This window comes from Cimex lectularius, unplaced genomic scaffold (assembly GCF_000648675.2).
Source record: "Cimex lectularius strain Harlan isolate CLEC.00 unplaced genomic scaffold, Clec_2.1 scaffold116, whole genome shotgun sequence".
In the NCBI taxonomy this organism is placed as follows: Eukaryota; Metazoa; Arthropoda; class Insecta; order Hemiptera; family Cimicidae; genus Cimex; species Cimex lectularius.
Window position 1 is genome coordinate 2,082,103 of NW_019392765.1, and position 16,821 is coordinate 2,098,923.

The 16,821-nt window shown below is 34.3% G+C and overlaps 1 protein-coding gene across 1 annotated transcript; it reads right to left on the reverse strand.

The window, feature by feature from the left end:
• Nucleotides 1–2,670: 2,670 nt before the first annotated feature.
• Nucleotides 2,671–11,431, reverse strand: LOC112127108 (T-cell leukemia homeobox protein 2-like). Its single transcript, XM_024227502.1, has 4 exons — nt 11,128–11,431; nt 7,671–7,805; nt 6,965–7,068; nt 2,671–3,001 (listed from the first exon to the last, which is right to left on the reverse strand). Exons 1-4 carry the CDS (start codon nt 11,303–11,305, stop codon nt 2,708–2,710), a joined length of 711 nt encoding a protein of 236 aa, XP_024083270.1. The 5' UTR covers nt 11,306–11,431; the 3' UTR covers nt 2,671–2,707.
• Between the last annotated feature and the right edge of the window lie 5,390 nt (nt 11,432–16,821).

The following is a 16,821-nucleotide window of genomic DNA, read 5'->3' on the forward strand; positions in this document are numbered from 1 at the left end:
TATTAAAAGATATGGACATATTCAACAAACAAACACAAATAAAATATTGTTTTGTGTCCTAATATACACGGGTCCTAAGAAGTGAGGAGGAAAGATAAAAATTTAATTAAATAACAGAAATATGAAATATATATAAAGGAAATGGGTAGGAATGAGGAAATGGTTAGGAATGATAACAAATTAATTAAACAACAGGAATAAATAAACAAATATACAGGAAGAGACAAGGAATGATACAAATTTAATTAAACAATAGAACTATCGGCGAGGCCTTAGGGAGGGCGGGACTGGCTCTGGGGACCGTGCTTCGGCTGGGTAACCGACCGACACCTCCATGGACCCTTCCTGCCGCACTCGTCCGCGACGACCTGGCGAGCTTGCCCAAGTCGTGTACACCGCCACACCTCTATAAGACTAAGTTCCTTGAACTTAGGAACAAGTACGCCGGTTTTGGTCTTGTCTTTACAGACGGGTCCAAGACTGGCGATGGTGTGGCCTGTGCCGTGTATAGCAAAGGAGTGGCCACCTCCTGGTCGCTGCCCCCCCATTGCAGCATATACACGGCAGAACTGTACGCGATTTGGCACGCTCTNCACGCACGCACGCACACACACACACACACACACACACACACAAAAGCTGTTTATTCAGTATATTATTTCCAGGAAAATATGTTGAACAAAACCTCCAAACCTGAGCACATCTTAGGTTCAGTTGATGTTATATGTGTTCACTAAATTGCTAAACACTTTGAGAGCGAGAAAACTGGAAGCCGTTTTATCATCTGTTGACACAATGGCTTTAATTGCTCCCAGAACAAAAAATTAGTTTGGATTAAAGGAACTCTTCCTTAATTGTTTCAATTTTATAAACAATATACGTAATTACAAAAGAGCAAGAGCATTTGCCTGTTTTTCTGCCAATGAAAGAAATTCCAGGAGTTGGACTGGACTGCAGCCGAAGCAACGCAAAATGAAAGTTTTAACTTGATTTCATTTTGTTGGTAGAGTACCAGTAGATTTAAGAAACCTACAATAGAATAAATAGCTGGAGTTTACATTCTTCAGAAGAACTGCCAGGTCATCGACAATTCATTATGTACTATCGTCAAAGCATTCCAAATTTAATTTTTGGTTTGATGTCCTAATTATGATCCCATGTTGTACTCACTGATCAGCCCCTTGTGAGACAGGATTGCAGTCTGACTCATAACGACTTGAGAAAACAAAACCACCGTGAACTACTAACAGTGTTACAGTACTTGCTGTCGACTTGCTATTCGTAATCCGTTTTCGTAAATCATACTGTTCCATGATACATGAATTATCACAACAGTCCAGCAGTGCACTATAAATTTTTTTTTTGTACTTTACTTGTGGTAAATACTTAATATTGAATTACTTAATAATTTTAAATGAAAAAATTATCCTGTTGCAGATGCTAAAAGTCAAGATTCATATAAGTTTTATTTTAAATAAGAATGTTTATTTCAAATTTGTGCATTTTAACTTTATATTTTTCTACTTGTTTTGTTTATGATAAATTATTTTTCATTTATAACATGGTAGAGTAGTAGGTACATTACTGTAGGTTTTAATACTAAAAAACACATGATTCTTGTTCTCCTTGACATGGATAAAGCCTTCAACACCGTATGGCATGATGGGATTATTTTTCATAATGATTTAGTATGATTTTCCAAAGTATGAAATCAAGATGGTGCATTTTTATCTCTTTTCGTCTCACCCTTCGTAACTCCATGTCTTAATATGTCACTATAAAAGCCAGCGTCCCTCCAGGATCAATTCTGGGCCCAACACTATTTTAGTATTTTTCTAAATGCTCTTCCCAAACTTACATGCTGCAAACTGGCAATTTACTATTTCTCCAGGAGGATTATTTTGATTGCCAAAAATATATTAGTACAGATCTCGAAAGAGTAAAGCATTTTTGAACTAGATGGAAGTTAATATATAACACCACACAAGAGTAGAAAGGCAAGAAACAAACTGACGTTATTAATTAAATTGTTGAAAAGACTACTTGACTCACGATCAAAATTAAACATTGAAAACAAACCTTTTGATTTACATGACTACGAGACAAGACCACCTTCTTGGCATACAAATGTGAAGTGTGGGGCAAGATTTCCAGTGCTCGTTGTCTTTACTCAATTCATTCAAAAATTCAATGTCAAATTGTAAATAAACAAATGCTCCTTTTTATATTTGAAATCATACTATTCGTGACAAATTGCACATCCCAATTGTACCTCGTCAAAATCCTCTATAAAAAATGTTAAGTGCTGAGCATCCACAGTAATGTACTAGAACTACAGTTGTCACTTCCAATATACCAGAAAGTCCCCAAGATAAAGTGAAAATTCTCAGTAATGACAAATGACAAGGTGTCAGTGTGCAGGAGTGTTGTCACTGGGCAACTTCTCCTACAAGTGAGCCAAACAGCAAATTCAGCATATATAAAAGTGCAATTTTTGTAGTATAATAACAAATAAATATTATGGAAAATAGGAAATTGAGGATTTATACTTAATACAGTACCTCATGAATTCAATTTTTTATTGCACAATTAAACAAAAATTGAGAAAAAATTAAGTTAATACTTTATCGAATAATTTTTTCAACAAATTTCAACAAAATTACAACAGCTATATTTACAATAAATGGCCGGGTATGTACAGAAATGTCTACATATCTAGATTGTCTTGACTCATAGACAGAGGTTTCATAGGATCTGGTGAATCAGGGATCGGGCATGTTAGAGGGTTTGACATATAAAACGATGATGAATGGCTAAAAACCGGTGAATATTGATGAGGGAAGAAAATCGGCGTCTGCCTGTGCGCTATCTTCAACCGGGACGCCAACTGCTTCTTCCACTTTGTCCTTCGGTTCTGGAACCATGTTTTTATCTGAACTTCAGTCAAATTCAACGCCTTGGACAACTCCATTCTCTTGCTCACACTTAGATATTTATCTGTCTGCAAGAAAAATTGGCTTAAAATTGTGAAATATTATTAAGTCGATAATTTAGTTAACAATTTATTTATTAGAAAATATTATTTTTTTAACAAGGTTAATTTATTTTAAGAATAACAGTGTATAAACAAATATTGTAAATAGATGACATTTTTAAAAACAGTTTATACTCAATTTAACTAGTAAATTTTGCCAACTCATATCTCAATTTTTGTAGCGCTTCCTTGATATCTTTTCTTAATAGAATAACACACATAAGATTCTCTCAGATGAGATTCAAAATAAAATCAAACATTGAATCCTCCATCACAGAATGGATCCATAACAGAGAAAAGGATAAATAGATAACCTCTAGGTTGCGCTAGATACAGATATACAGGGTGAATTGCTACTCGTGCTACAAACTTCTCCAGTAGATTCTTCACCCTAAAATGAACAAAAAAGTTCATATTGTCCATGGTCCGATTCTCAACCATTTCAGAGTAATTTCGCTTTTTATCGATTTTGAAAGATATCACGTCCTGGCGTCGGAAAATCGTGATATCTTTTAATCTAAACATTTCTCTGAAAATCTAATAGCACCGTTGAAATTCCCGTTAATTTTTCAATAAGAAGATGACGGTGGCAAAATGTTTGGGCTAATTTTTTGTGTTTTATTTCAGCCAGAACTACAAAAAGAGTGGAAAATTGTGTAAATCGGAAAGTGTATAAAGTAATCCAGAGTTTCTAATTTTAGTCTCAGAAGGCAGCAAATTTGAGGAAAACTACCTGATTTAATAACGCTTCCAACGCACTCGTCATTTTCTTATTTAGTGGTTGTGAGACCAAGATGTTGATGACAAAAAGAGAAAAAATGGTGGTTCAAGGATTGCTAATGTTTGAGAGTGACTTGCTACTCGTGCTACAAACTTCACCAGTAGATTCTTGACCCTAAAATGAACAAAAAAGTTCATATTGACCATGGTCCGATTCTCAACCATTTCAGAGTAATTTCGCTTTTTATCGATTTTGAAAGATATCACGTCCTGGCGTCGGAAAATCGTGATATCTTTTAATCTAAACATTTCTCTTAAAATCTATAAGCACCGTTGAAATCCCCGTTAATTTTTCAATAAGAAGATGAAGGTGGCAAAACGTTTGGGTCTTTCTTCCTTGACCTTCTAGCTGTTTGTAAACTTCTTAAGCATTACATACTAAATGGGCATTAAATTAAATTAAAAAATTTCAATGGAATTATGATTTTGATTCTCTCTAAAAATTAACGGGGATTTCAACGGTGCTTATAGATTTTAAGAGAAATGTTTAGATTAAAAGATATCACGATTTTCCGACGCCAGGACGTGATATCTTTCAAAATCGATAAAAAGCGAAATTACTCTGAAATGGTTGAGAATCGGACCATGGACAATATGAACTTTTTTGTTCATTTTAGGGTGAAGAATCTACTGGAGAAGTTTGTAGCACGAGTAGCAATTCACCCTGTATACAGTAAACTTATGTTAAAACAACCCTAACCAAAACTGGCAAACTCAATGCTAGAGTCAGTTAGAGTTAAACTCGGAGGAGTGATGATAGGACTATTTAACAGTCACTGGTGTCTGAGGAAACATGTACATAATGTGTGTATATTCAATGATGACCCCATTTGTAGGTTATGCAATGAGAAGGAAGAAATAGTCACCCTTGTCATCTTTGAGTGCAAAGCAACTGCTCAATGTAGATATAACCTGAGAAGCAAAGTAAATCCAGGTTAAGGAATTGCAGCAACAACGATCAGTGAACTTGAACTCCTTAACAGAAAGCTCAAATCAATGGCACTGAACTATGGATGGAAAGTACAATAAATCTAGAAGGTTGCAGTGCTTGGGGAACAAACCACCACTTCCTAGTCTCTAGTATAGAGCGATGTATAAATATATGTATAAATAGCTTATAACTTGCATGTGTTGATAGCATTCACTGAAGCATGAATTGAGGGAGGACAAACGAGACATAGGTCTAACCTCAAACTCCAGTGAAGAACATAATAATACATATGAACTTGGATGGAAATCCAACATGTCGACAAAATACAAACTCCACAAAACATTACTGAAATTGATTTGGACATACGGGCTAGAACTGTGGGGCACTGCTAAACCTAACAATATCCAATTAGTTGTCCTTCCAATCCAAAGTCCTCAGAATCATAATCAACGCTCCATAGTTCAAAAATAACTATTCAGAAAGCTGGGAAAGCAACAATGGTTGCTGGCTCCCCTCAGGATATTTACAAATTATAAATATTTTATCAAATTACATAATGTATTTGTTTGTAGGTGGTAATAAATAATAAACAAATAACTTATTAATGCCAATATTTGGGGGAAAATTTTAAAAATCTGGCTTTCTTTTCAGCCCATAGTCACAGGGTACTAACTCCTGTTTGTTATTGATCTGGATTAATAGGGAAAAAAATTGATAAAGTTGATGGTGCTGATCTCAAGGATCAGCCTGCAAGAGTGGCAGACTCAGAAGGGACTTCGTCTTGTATCATGACGGTACAAATTTTAATTGAGTGCTTTACTAATCATTATTCTTGCTATAGACATTTAGTGACTGGGACGATGTATCGAGGTCAAGACCAAGTGCGTATGCCTGTTGGTAGAGAGAGCATTGGGTGAGGTCCTGGGACGTGAGTCAGCTGACTACATCGGTTGAAGGGACTGTGGTGCAGAGGTTTGCCTTTAGCCAAGTCGGCCATGTTGAAAAGGTGAGTTCGAGGAAAATGCTGAGAGTATCCTTGCCATCGTCGTAGGTGCTTCATTAGTGATCAGCACGAACTTTTTGGAGAGACGAGTCTGCTGTCATCGATTAGTGATTGGTGAGAGCTTGAGAGTGAGAGGTGAGGTTGACGAGTCTGACGGTATGAGTGAGACCTCGTAGAGTTGACGAGTCTGAGGTATTCTTACGCCGAGAATTTGCCGGCTTCGCTCCGTGGTGACGGGCGGGGTTACTTAATGTAATATTAAATTAAAATGGGCGCCACGCTGTTTAATATGACACGGAAACAGCGAACCGTAAAAAAAGTAAATAAAAGAAAATAAATCCAAGAAAATTCAATAAAAGTAAAATTAACTAAGAAAAAAAGAACACAATATTTACATAAAGAAACAAAAAAAAATCACATTTATTCCAAAGGAAACTAAAATATTAAACATAGATCAATCTTAATTCTCTGCGAGTAACATTTTAACAGACTTACACACTAATGAACCTAAATTATCTCAAAATCTAAATAACTAAACTTTCCTGGGAGCCAGTGTCCATCTGCTTCTTTTTCCCAACGATTGAAAATCCCCGCTTCCAGGAAAATGTGGAGCACCTTCTCTGAAGTTAGTGGGTCTGCGGTCGCCTTCGTTGATCAAGGAATTTATGATTTTCTATGATCCGGCCAGGCCGTAGGGATATCCGTCTCGACGCACGCTGTCCTCCCTTCGACTCGCTCCTCTACATTCCTCTAAACCTATCCTAGGGCGTCTTAATTTTGATTGACTCACCGCCAACTTTAGTTTAGGAGGCATCCCCGGTTAAATAATAATAATGCGTACATACTCTGTTACGAACGTAACAGTATGAGTGGGACGTCGTCTGGTTGACGAGGCTGAGGGTAAGAGTGAGACCTCGTCGGATTGACGAGTCTGAAGGTATGAGTGAGACCTGTGGCCTGTTGGGCAGTGCCCTGCTTAAGTGCTTTTATACGCACCGGCTGTACTCTGATTCGGTGAAGTGGAGGGCGCTATTATTCCAGAACCGGTAGTGGCACCTATCAGCTACTGTGGGAACTGTAGGTAACCACCAGACACTTGTATGTTCTAATTCTAATTAATTGAAATCAAAGTGTTTCACAAGAGAAAAAGTCGATTTAGAAAGGAGACAATAAACAAATTTATTATATTACTATTAAAAGATATTTAAAAAATTACATTAAATTCAGACTCCAACCTCTCCAATTGTTTCGCACTGTATGCCTGACGTGGTTTCCTGTCCATTCCCGGTTTTCTGGATCTCCTTCCGATCGGCTTTGGCGCTGAAAGTAATATAAAACTAAGTGTATAGATTTTGGACAGGGACTTTAGTTTAAATTTGAGTTTTAATTAAATCAAATTAAAATCAGAGCCTTGTTTTCGGTCGACTTTCCTCGTAGTTTCGTTGGTGTTTTCTGTCGAATTCGAAGCAGCTAATCCTAGCCATCGATTCTTTATAATTATGTCATTGATGAAATGGTTTACGTCAACATAAATATGATTTGTAAATTAGAAAGTTGAAACAGAAACCGGCTCCAAATCCGATTTACGTACACCGAAAGGTGACTCGTAAAAAAATTAACACAGTTCAAACAAGCCGAGACCCTAATGAGCCGCTAACCGGGTCCTTATTGTAGAGTCAACCAAAATACAGGTGTTACATGGGTGATAATATTTTCTTACTATTTACTTTCCGAGCTAATCCGACTGTAAACAAATCGTTTTGTGAGAAGGAATGCCGTACGACATTCGTCCTCTTTTAATCCCTGGGACATGGACGTTCTCTGTAAATACGTTTCAGTCAAATTTCATGGCTTATCTGTTGTACTTATTTCCTATCGTCTATTGTATTCCACCAACTTCACAATTAAAAACAAACTCTCACCTTGTAATCCAAAAAGCGCTTGAGTTTTCGACGCGGCTGCAAACCAACTGCCATAAAGTATAGTTGAATATTGAAGGTTGTTGTATATATTGCTAGATGGGACGCTGTGACTTACACTTGGAAGAACTTCAATGCCTGGAAGAATTGAGACAATAGTTATAAAATGACATCAACGGAAATTAAACCAATAATAATTCCTTCCACCATGTTAATTCATAAAACTTTGAAAGAAAAGATTCGTTTTACTTTGGTAAAACCTTAAAGTCATATTCATTGAAATATTGAAGTTTTGCCAAGAAATATAATATCGGTTCAAAGTATTAAATGGTAAAATGTTTATTTCCAGGAACACTAATAATTCAATTAATTATTTATAAGATTAAATTGAATTTTGCCTAATTATTTTAGGGGATTGAAACCTTAAGTTAAAAATCCATTAGATTTCGTGATCCGATTGATCAAATAACTTCTTTCAATTAATTGATCTTTATTTAAGGTATTGACCGAAATAAAAAAGCCAGTGTCACGAGCGGGATTCGAACCCACGACCTTATATCGGTCCTTGTTAAGGCGTATTTAGCCGGAGGTCGTGGGTTCGAATCCCGCTCGTGGACTGGCTTTTTTAATTCAACCAATACCTTACATAAAGATTAATTAATTGAAAGAAGTTATTTGGTCAATCGGCCCACGAAATATAATTGATTTAATAAGTAAAACGAATTATATCTTCACTAAAGCTCTACGTGGCCATTTCATTTGTCGCCGAGAATCGAATCCTGATTATACGGTATTTGAAAAATGGCAAAAAGAAAGGAAAATTCGAAAGGTAGGTTGAAGTGGGAAGTTGGTGTCCGAGTGGATCGAAGTCCCGATAGCTCAAGTGGTCGAGCAGCGGCGTATTTAGCCGAAGGTCGTGGGTTCGAATCCGAAGAAGTTATTCGGTCAATCGGACCACGAATTCTAATGGATTATTTTTTATTTTTTTGACCTAAATAAGTAAATAAAATATTGGAAATCTTCAAAAATGATATTTCATTGCGGAAAGTCTCGATCAAACCACAAGTTTAGAATTATATTTGATGCTGAAATAAATGAATGTTGACTAGGGACAAACGTACTAATTGAAAATATTAAGATCAAAGAATAGAGAAGAATATCATTTCTTCCAGAAAAAAGTTGCCTGAGAATTTCAGTAGCCCAGGCGACCATTTATCGTTAGGCGACCAAGGTTTTATCATTTTTTGACTAAAATAAGTATATCAAATATTGGAAATCTTCAAAAATGATATTCCATTGCGGAAAGTCTCCATCAAACAACAGTTTTAGAATTTGATTTGATGCAGAAATAACTGAGAGATGACTAGGGACAAACGTACTAATTAAAAATATCAAAATCAAAGAATAGAGAAGAATATCATTTCTTCCAGAAAAAAGTCGCCTGAGAATTTCAGTAGGCCAGGCGACCATTTATCATTAGGCGACCAAGGTTTTATCATTTTTTGACTAAAATAAGTATATCAAATATTGGAAATCTTCAAAAATTATATTTCATTGCGGAAAGTCTCGATCAAACAACTGATTTAGAAGTTGATTTGATGCTGAAATAAATGAATGCTGACTGGGGACAAACCTACTAATTAAAAATATCAAAATTAAATAATAGAGAAGAATATCATTTCTTCCAGAAAAAAGAAGCATGAAAATTTCAGTAGGCCAGGTGACTGTTTATCATACTTACATTACGCACATACATATTTTCTCCTTTATACTTAAGTTCAAAAAGGGAAGAAAAAAACGATTAAATTATAATAATAATAAAAAGAATTAATGGTAAAAGCAACATATTATCTCCTTTAAAAAAAAAAAAAAAAAAAAAAAAAAAAAACAATTATATTATTCTTATTTTAAAAGGATTTTTTGGTATATACAGCTCAGTATGATAGGATGAGATGGAATAGGTCAAATTTAGGTTTTATCGTCAGTATCATTCTATATCAATAGATTTAAAAAATCTACAAAAAGTATATTATTTTAAGTTTGCTAAAATTGTTTAACAGCACTATGCAGGTAATAAATTTAAATATAACCTAAATTGATGTCTAGATCAAACAACAGTTTTAGAATTTGATTTATTGTAGAAATAACTGAGAGATGACTAGGGTCAAACGTACTAATTAAAAATATCAAAATCAAAGAATAGAGAAGAATATCATTTCTTCCAGAAAAAAGTCGCCTGAGAATTTCAGTAGCCCAGGCGACCATTTATCACACTTTTATTACATACATATTTTCTCCTTTATATTTAAGTTCAAAAAGCGAAAAAAACAACAATTATATTACACTTATTTTAAAAGGATTTTTTGGTATATACACGTTGAATATACAGCTCAGTATGATAGGATGAGTAAGAATACTGAGATGGAATAGGTCAAATTTAGATTTTATCCTCAGTATCGTTGTATATCAATAGATTTAAAAAAATCTACAAAAAATTATTATTTTATGTTTGCTAAAATTATTTAATAGTACTATGTAGGTAATACATTTAAATATAGCCTAAATTAATGTATGATATTAACGATATTTTTTCTGCATAAATATAAAGTATTTTATTTATTTTATTCATAATATTTTTTTTAAAGTGTATGAAGCTACATCACCTGGTAGAACCACAATTTATCCAAAGGTTTATTATTATTATTTTTTGACCAAAAAATAAAATATTGGAAGTCTTCAAAAATGATATTTCATTGCGGCAAGTCTCGATCAAACAACTGGTTTAGAATTGGATTTGATTCAGAAATAAATTAATGATGACTAGAAGCAAACATACTGATTAAAAATATCAAAATCAAAGAATAGAAAAGAATGTCATTTCTTCCAGAAAAAAATGAGAATTTCAGCATCTAGAAAAAAATTATTATTTTAACTTTGTTAAACTTATTATTTGGAGATCCTGAGCTGCGTCTTATGTGATGTAGGTTTAGAAAAACGTGTGTTTTTTAGTGACCTGTTGTTTCATAATTAGTTGAAGTCGTGAGGAACGGCCAAGAATGAGGTAGTTCTAGGTAGGAAAAAAATAATTTAGCCAGGCTCTGAAGATGACCCGAATAAAGGTCGAAACGCCAGCAAAGAAATGAAAAAAGTTGTTTTTCTAAACTACCTCTTTCTTGACCGCTCCTCACGACTTCAACAAAGTTTAGAAAAACATTTTCTTTATTGTGCCAACGTTTCGATCTTTATTTAGATCATCTTCAGGGCTCAAAGTGTGTGTTTTCTGTGCAGATGTGCCACGGTTGTGCGTAGTGTTGGTAGTGTGAATTTGCTTAAATAAATTTAAATATAGAATAAATTGATGTATGATGTATTAACGATATTTTTTCGACTAATTAATATAATGTATTTTATTTATTTTATTAACAATATTTTTTTTTAAAGTGTATAAAGCTATCATCACCTGGTAAATTATCAGGAAAAATTTGTTCTTGCCCGGCCGGATGCCGGGGAGGAAGCGGGCTGCAGGCCCTCGGTCCGAGTATGCTCTCGATCGAAAAAGGGCTGACTTCCAAGGGCTTCTGACGTCCCGAGGGCGACTCGTCATCCACGATTTTTTTCTCGTCCTTGTAACAATCCATTGACAAGTGGCAACATACCACCCTGGAAGGAGCGAGGTGAGATGTGATCCGGCTTGGAAGGAGTGGCCGTCAGGAGCGCTGGAGAAACCACCACCCTCTTCTCGTCCTCACCTTCTGGACGTCGCGCATTACTCAAATCTATTGTAAACGTTTTCTAAAATACATTTTCACGCCTTTAGCCGAAGAGGGAGGGGTAATGGACCCCTATTTGGCAAATCCCTCCCCTTTTCCCATTTCCAAAGTACTGCCCCATCTCACCCTTTCAACTCATTTCGTCTTTTACCCTCCCGGAATATTTTACAACCATCACGATTCTATGATACTGTGAAGCTAATACCTCGGCATGGGAATACCAGTACAAATTTAAACGAAATAATCGATATAATAAATTATTATGTATTTCTAATGTTGAGCTACTGTTAAAAATAAGAATAATCGTCCCAACGTAAAACACTGAGCTTTTCACGCATGAACATTTATTTATAATCATATGGATGAAACTTTTGTGATTGTTTTGTAATTAATTATTTAACATTTTATCTTGGTTAAAAAATAAAATATAGGTAATAGGACGCAGTGCTGGAGTTTCCCCACGAACTTATCAAAATGTATCAAAGACCGCATCTTTTATTTATACTGTGTTTGGCTACTCGTGTTATGAACTTTGCCAGTAGATTCTATATTCAAAACTGAACCAAAAAGTCCTAATTAACTATGGCCCGAATCTCAATAGTTTCGGAGTTATTCCCGTTTTTCTGATTTTTTAAGATTTCACGACCTTGCTTCAAATAAACAATGACAATTCCAAAACTAAAACGTTTTGGACAAATCCGTCGATACCATTAAAAACTATGTTAAATTTCCAATAAGATGTGATCAATACTAAACTTGTAAACGTTGTGGAAATAAGCTTTTTAGTAGCCAGAACTTTGAAAAAAAAATTTCAAAGTTGAAGAATTTACTATGATGAATCTAAACTTTTACAGATTTCCAAACCTAGAAACCGGCAAATTTCAGCAAACGTACTCCATTTAATATCCTTTTTAGTAGTGTAATTGCTTTTTAATTATTTTTTTCAAAGGTGAAGACATTGATGAAGGAACGGAAAAAACCGTGGTTGAGGGATTGGTAAGGTGGAAAGATAAAAAATAAAACTTAAGGAAATTTTTGATGAACTAAAAACGTTTTGAATTTTAAAACTCTTTTATTCCTGGGAATAGTAATACAATAATCCTTTAACCAAAGTTAAAGCCGTGACGTTTTTTTTTTAATTTATTTTTTTTAATCTTTCCACCTGACGTCAATCTCGATTTTTTCTGTTCTTTCATAAATTTCTTCATATTTGAAAAAAATAATTAAAAAAGTAATTACACCACTAAAAAGAAATTAAATGGAGTACTTTTGCTGAAATTTGCCGGTTTCTAGGTTTGGAAATATGTAAAAGTTTAGATTCATCATAGTAAATTCTTCAACTTTGAAAATTTTTTTTTTCAAAGTTCTGGCTACTAAAAAGCTTATTTCCACAACGTTTACAAGTTTAGTATTGATTACATCTTATTGGAAATTCAACTTAGTTTTTATTGGTATCGACGGATTTGTCCAAAACGTTTTGGTTTTGGAGTTGTCATTGTTTATTTGAAGCAAGGTAGTGAAATCTTAAAAAAATCCGAAAAACGGGAATAACTCCGGAACTGTTGAGATTCGAGCGATAGTTAATTAGGACTTTTTGGTTCTATTATGAATGCATAAACTAGAAGATAAAAAAATGGATAGAAGATAATTTTTTTAAATGTAAATACAATGAATACATATGTTTAAATTGTCAAGGTTTGTTTAGTGCATTGTGAAGTATTGTGGTGTGGAATATATTTTTTCTGCTATCTGAGCTGATAAGGATTAGTGGAGAAGTTAATATTATTTATAATTGTAGTACATTCAATGTACGATTTAATAATTTTAAAAATAATTAGTAAGTCGAATTGTAATCTGCGTGTTTTTAAAGAGATTAAATTTAACTTTAATTGAAATTGGTTTAATCGGAAAGGTTTATTCCGAGCTTAAAAGCAGCCATTCTTAAACATTTATTTTGTACTCTCTGAAGTTACTAATTTCGCATGAGCAGTGTATGGATTCCAGACTGGAGAACAATAGTCAAGTGAAGATTACACAGTAGAGGAACATAATGTCATGGAATTTGCCTCTAAATATATATATANTCATTATTCCTCGGGGCGGGGTAAATAACCCCTTCCTTTCACGCAAATAAATTACATTCATCCTAATGTATTAACATAAACACCACACAAACACTTCAGACCCAACACAAGCACAGCACAAACACACATAAGCTATATACATTTGAAGATCCCAATAGCCCTGAGGTACCGGTACAGCGATTTGTGCCTGCTGCCATGCCCCAAGACTACGCACAGGTCCGATGATATTCCAAAATATTGCCTATAAACAAAGAGCCTTCTACAATTGAAAAGGTGCTCGACTGATACTCTATCTTTGCATAATGGGCACCTTTGCGGTCGCTTTCCTGCTAGAAGGTGCCCGTGTGAATTTGCCTCTAAATGTTTATTTATTTGTTATTGTTAATTTTAATTTATTTGGAAATAAACCTTATTTCTTTATAAATTTATGGAATATTTGCAATAAACTAAACTTGCTGTAATTATTATTTTAAAAAAATATAGTAACAAACAACATTTGTAATTATATATATTTATAGAAGCGTTAAGAAAGTTAATTTATTGTAAATTAAATTCATTGGAAATACAACGAAGAAACATTTTGAGTAGTTTAAATAATTAAAAAATAAGAATTCGATAGGTAAAACTGGTGTTTTTAAGCAACGATATTGGGTTGAGGAGCGTAGAGGCTTTTATTTTATATAGTCGATAATCTCGATATTAACTAATAATATCAAAAGGTTATATATATAAAACGTAAGATGGTTAATGTTAAGTTAAAAACGGATTATTTTGACAGAAAAAAAGTTGTAATTAGTACTGACCTATATTTGATATTCCTCCAGCACAGCATTGTTTAACTATTCTAATTGAGGGTGGTGGGATTCAATATTACGCTATCAGCCCTCTCGCACTACACATTCACCCTAATAAATACATTCAGTGACAACATTGAGAGGAAAAACGTGGCCACTCAAAAAATTTAAAAAATATAAACTGAAGAAAACAATTTTATCAAAAATGTTGCTATGAAACAATGGTGATTTTCCGAAAATAGATGGAGTAAAAATTGAACGTTTGCAGATGACACAGCGGTGATATCACTAGGACCGGCTATCACCCATTCAACCGAAATCCTCAAAATGCATGTAGTAAGACAAACGAATGGACAAAAAAAATGGAAAATCAAGCCAAATCAGGATAAATCAGTTCATCTAATATTTACAAACAAAAAAGAAGACCATGTTCCTTCACAATCGATGGAACTACTATACGATACAGTGATACAGCTAAATATCTGGGAATGACCTTAGATGCCAAGCTGAGATGGAAGGAACACGTGAAGAAAAAAAGGACAGAAATAGGTTTAAGATATAGACAACTATACTTACTGGTTGATAAGACGTGGCTCCAACCTTCCTATACAAAATAAAATATTATTATGCAAACAAGTCTTAAAGCTTTTGTGGACATATGGTATTCAACTGTGGGGGTGTACCAAACAGCAATATCAAAATCATACAAACACTCCAAAATAAAATCTTACGTAACATGGTCAATGCACCTTGGTAAGGAATAAGGACTTACATAGGGAACATAAGATCCTTGAGGTCATGGCGGAAATACAAAGATTTGCCGCAAAACACCAGGCTCGCCTCAGCCAGCACGAGAATGTGGAAGCGACCTTACTCTTACATAACCCAAACATGATCAGAAGATTAAAAATAACAAAGCCATATGAACTTGTGCAGTTAAAAATGAATAGTGAATAGACAAATGTAAATCTTATTGTACCAATGGGTTTATAAAAATGTAATCATTTATTTATTCTATGATATTATTGTAAAATTAATGGTTGGTCCAATAAGACCAGTTTTACTAAATTAAAAATAAATTTCCTTTTGCGTTTATCATGTTTGCATTCGTTGTGGCATCGATTTTATGACATTTTGAATATAGTGATGTGGAATATTTTCTTAGTCCACCAATAGCGCCATTTTTATTTCCTGGAAATTCTCTGGCATCACGGGGCGACTTTTTCCCCTCATAGACAACTCGTAGCTAAAGTGTTCGATAAGGTTTGACTCGGGACTATATGCTTTCCACTCGAACCATTGCATTGAAGCCCGTTCTAAGCAGTCATCAACGACCCTCGTTGTACAGTCATGGATAAAAATAAAACCGTCGTAAATTAGTGGCATACAAGGAACAACTTCTGATAACACATCTTCAATGTATGGCGCAGCTGTTAGGGAACCCTCGATGAAGATCAAATTTGTACGACCTTCCAAAGAAATGCCTACCCAAACCACCACGTACATAGCTTCTCCGGAGTGAAAATATTGCGCGGATATATCTACCGTTCTTCTCCAAACAAGATTTCCAATCTTGCTCAGACCAATTGATGTGATTTCTTAACCGAGCTGTTCTGTCCCTTGAGAAGTTCTGGACCAGTGGCAGGCCTTCTCTCACGTAATCCAGCTTTTGAAAGTGCGTAAACTAACATTAGCATATATAAACTGTTGAAGTCGTTAAATCTCAACCGCAGTAGAATGTCGATTTAATAGTACAATGGAAACAATAAAACGATCATCTCGCTGATAAGTTACCTGAACCATGCCTTCTTGAATAACCTCCAGTATGCTGGTAGCGATGGAAGACCATTGGGTTGTTCTGGGAATGTTAAGCACCCTGATCACATACGTTTGTCTTCTTCCGTATTCCATCTTCCAACAATGGATTCTAGACGAATCTGTATTAAACAAATTTGAAACTTAAAAATGGTACAAATTTAAAAAATCAAACCAACGGAGCGTCAGAGAAAGAAACTACAGAAAAACCAACAAAGCAGAGATTGTCTATTCAAAGATCCGTTTGGTACTGATTTTATGTGTGTTTATTGTTGTTAAGTAATCAATGGATTGTTTAAGAGATAATTTAAAGTATTAAGGGTGGCCACTTTTTTGGCCTCTTAGGGTTCAACCACCAAAACGAGGAATCTGTGAAGTATTATATACCATAAAAAGCGAAAATTTATTTTCTTATCTTCTTCTCCTTTCTTATTTATTAGATATAGGTTTATTTTTTAATATTTTTTTGTTAATTTAAGTATATAATATTATGTAATATGATATTTCAGCATTTTGAACGCTTGTTATAATTATAAATTTTTAGTGCATTTCTTATTTTCTTATTTTTTTCTTATCAAGGTTTGGTTGTTTTTCTTAGTTTTTATAGTTATATTTATTCATTCTTTTGCTCTTAAGAATTCATATTACTTCATTATTTAATAGCCATTATATTTAGTAGTCTATTAACCAA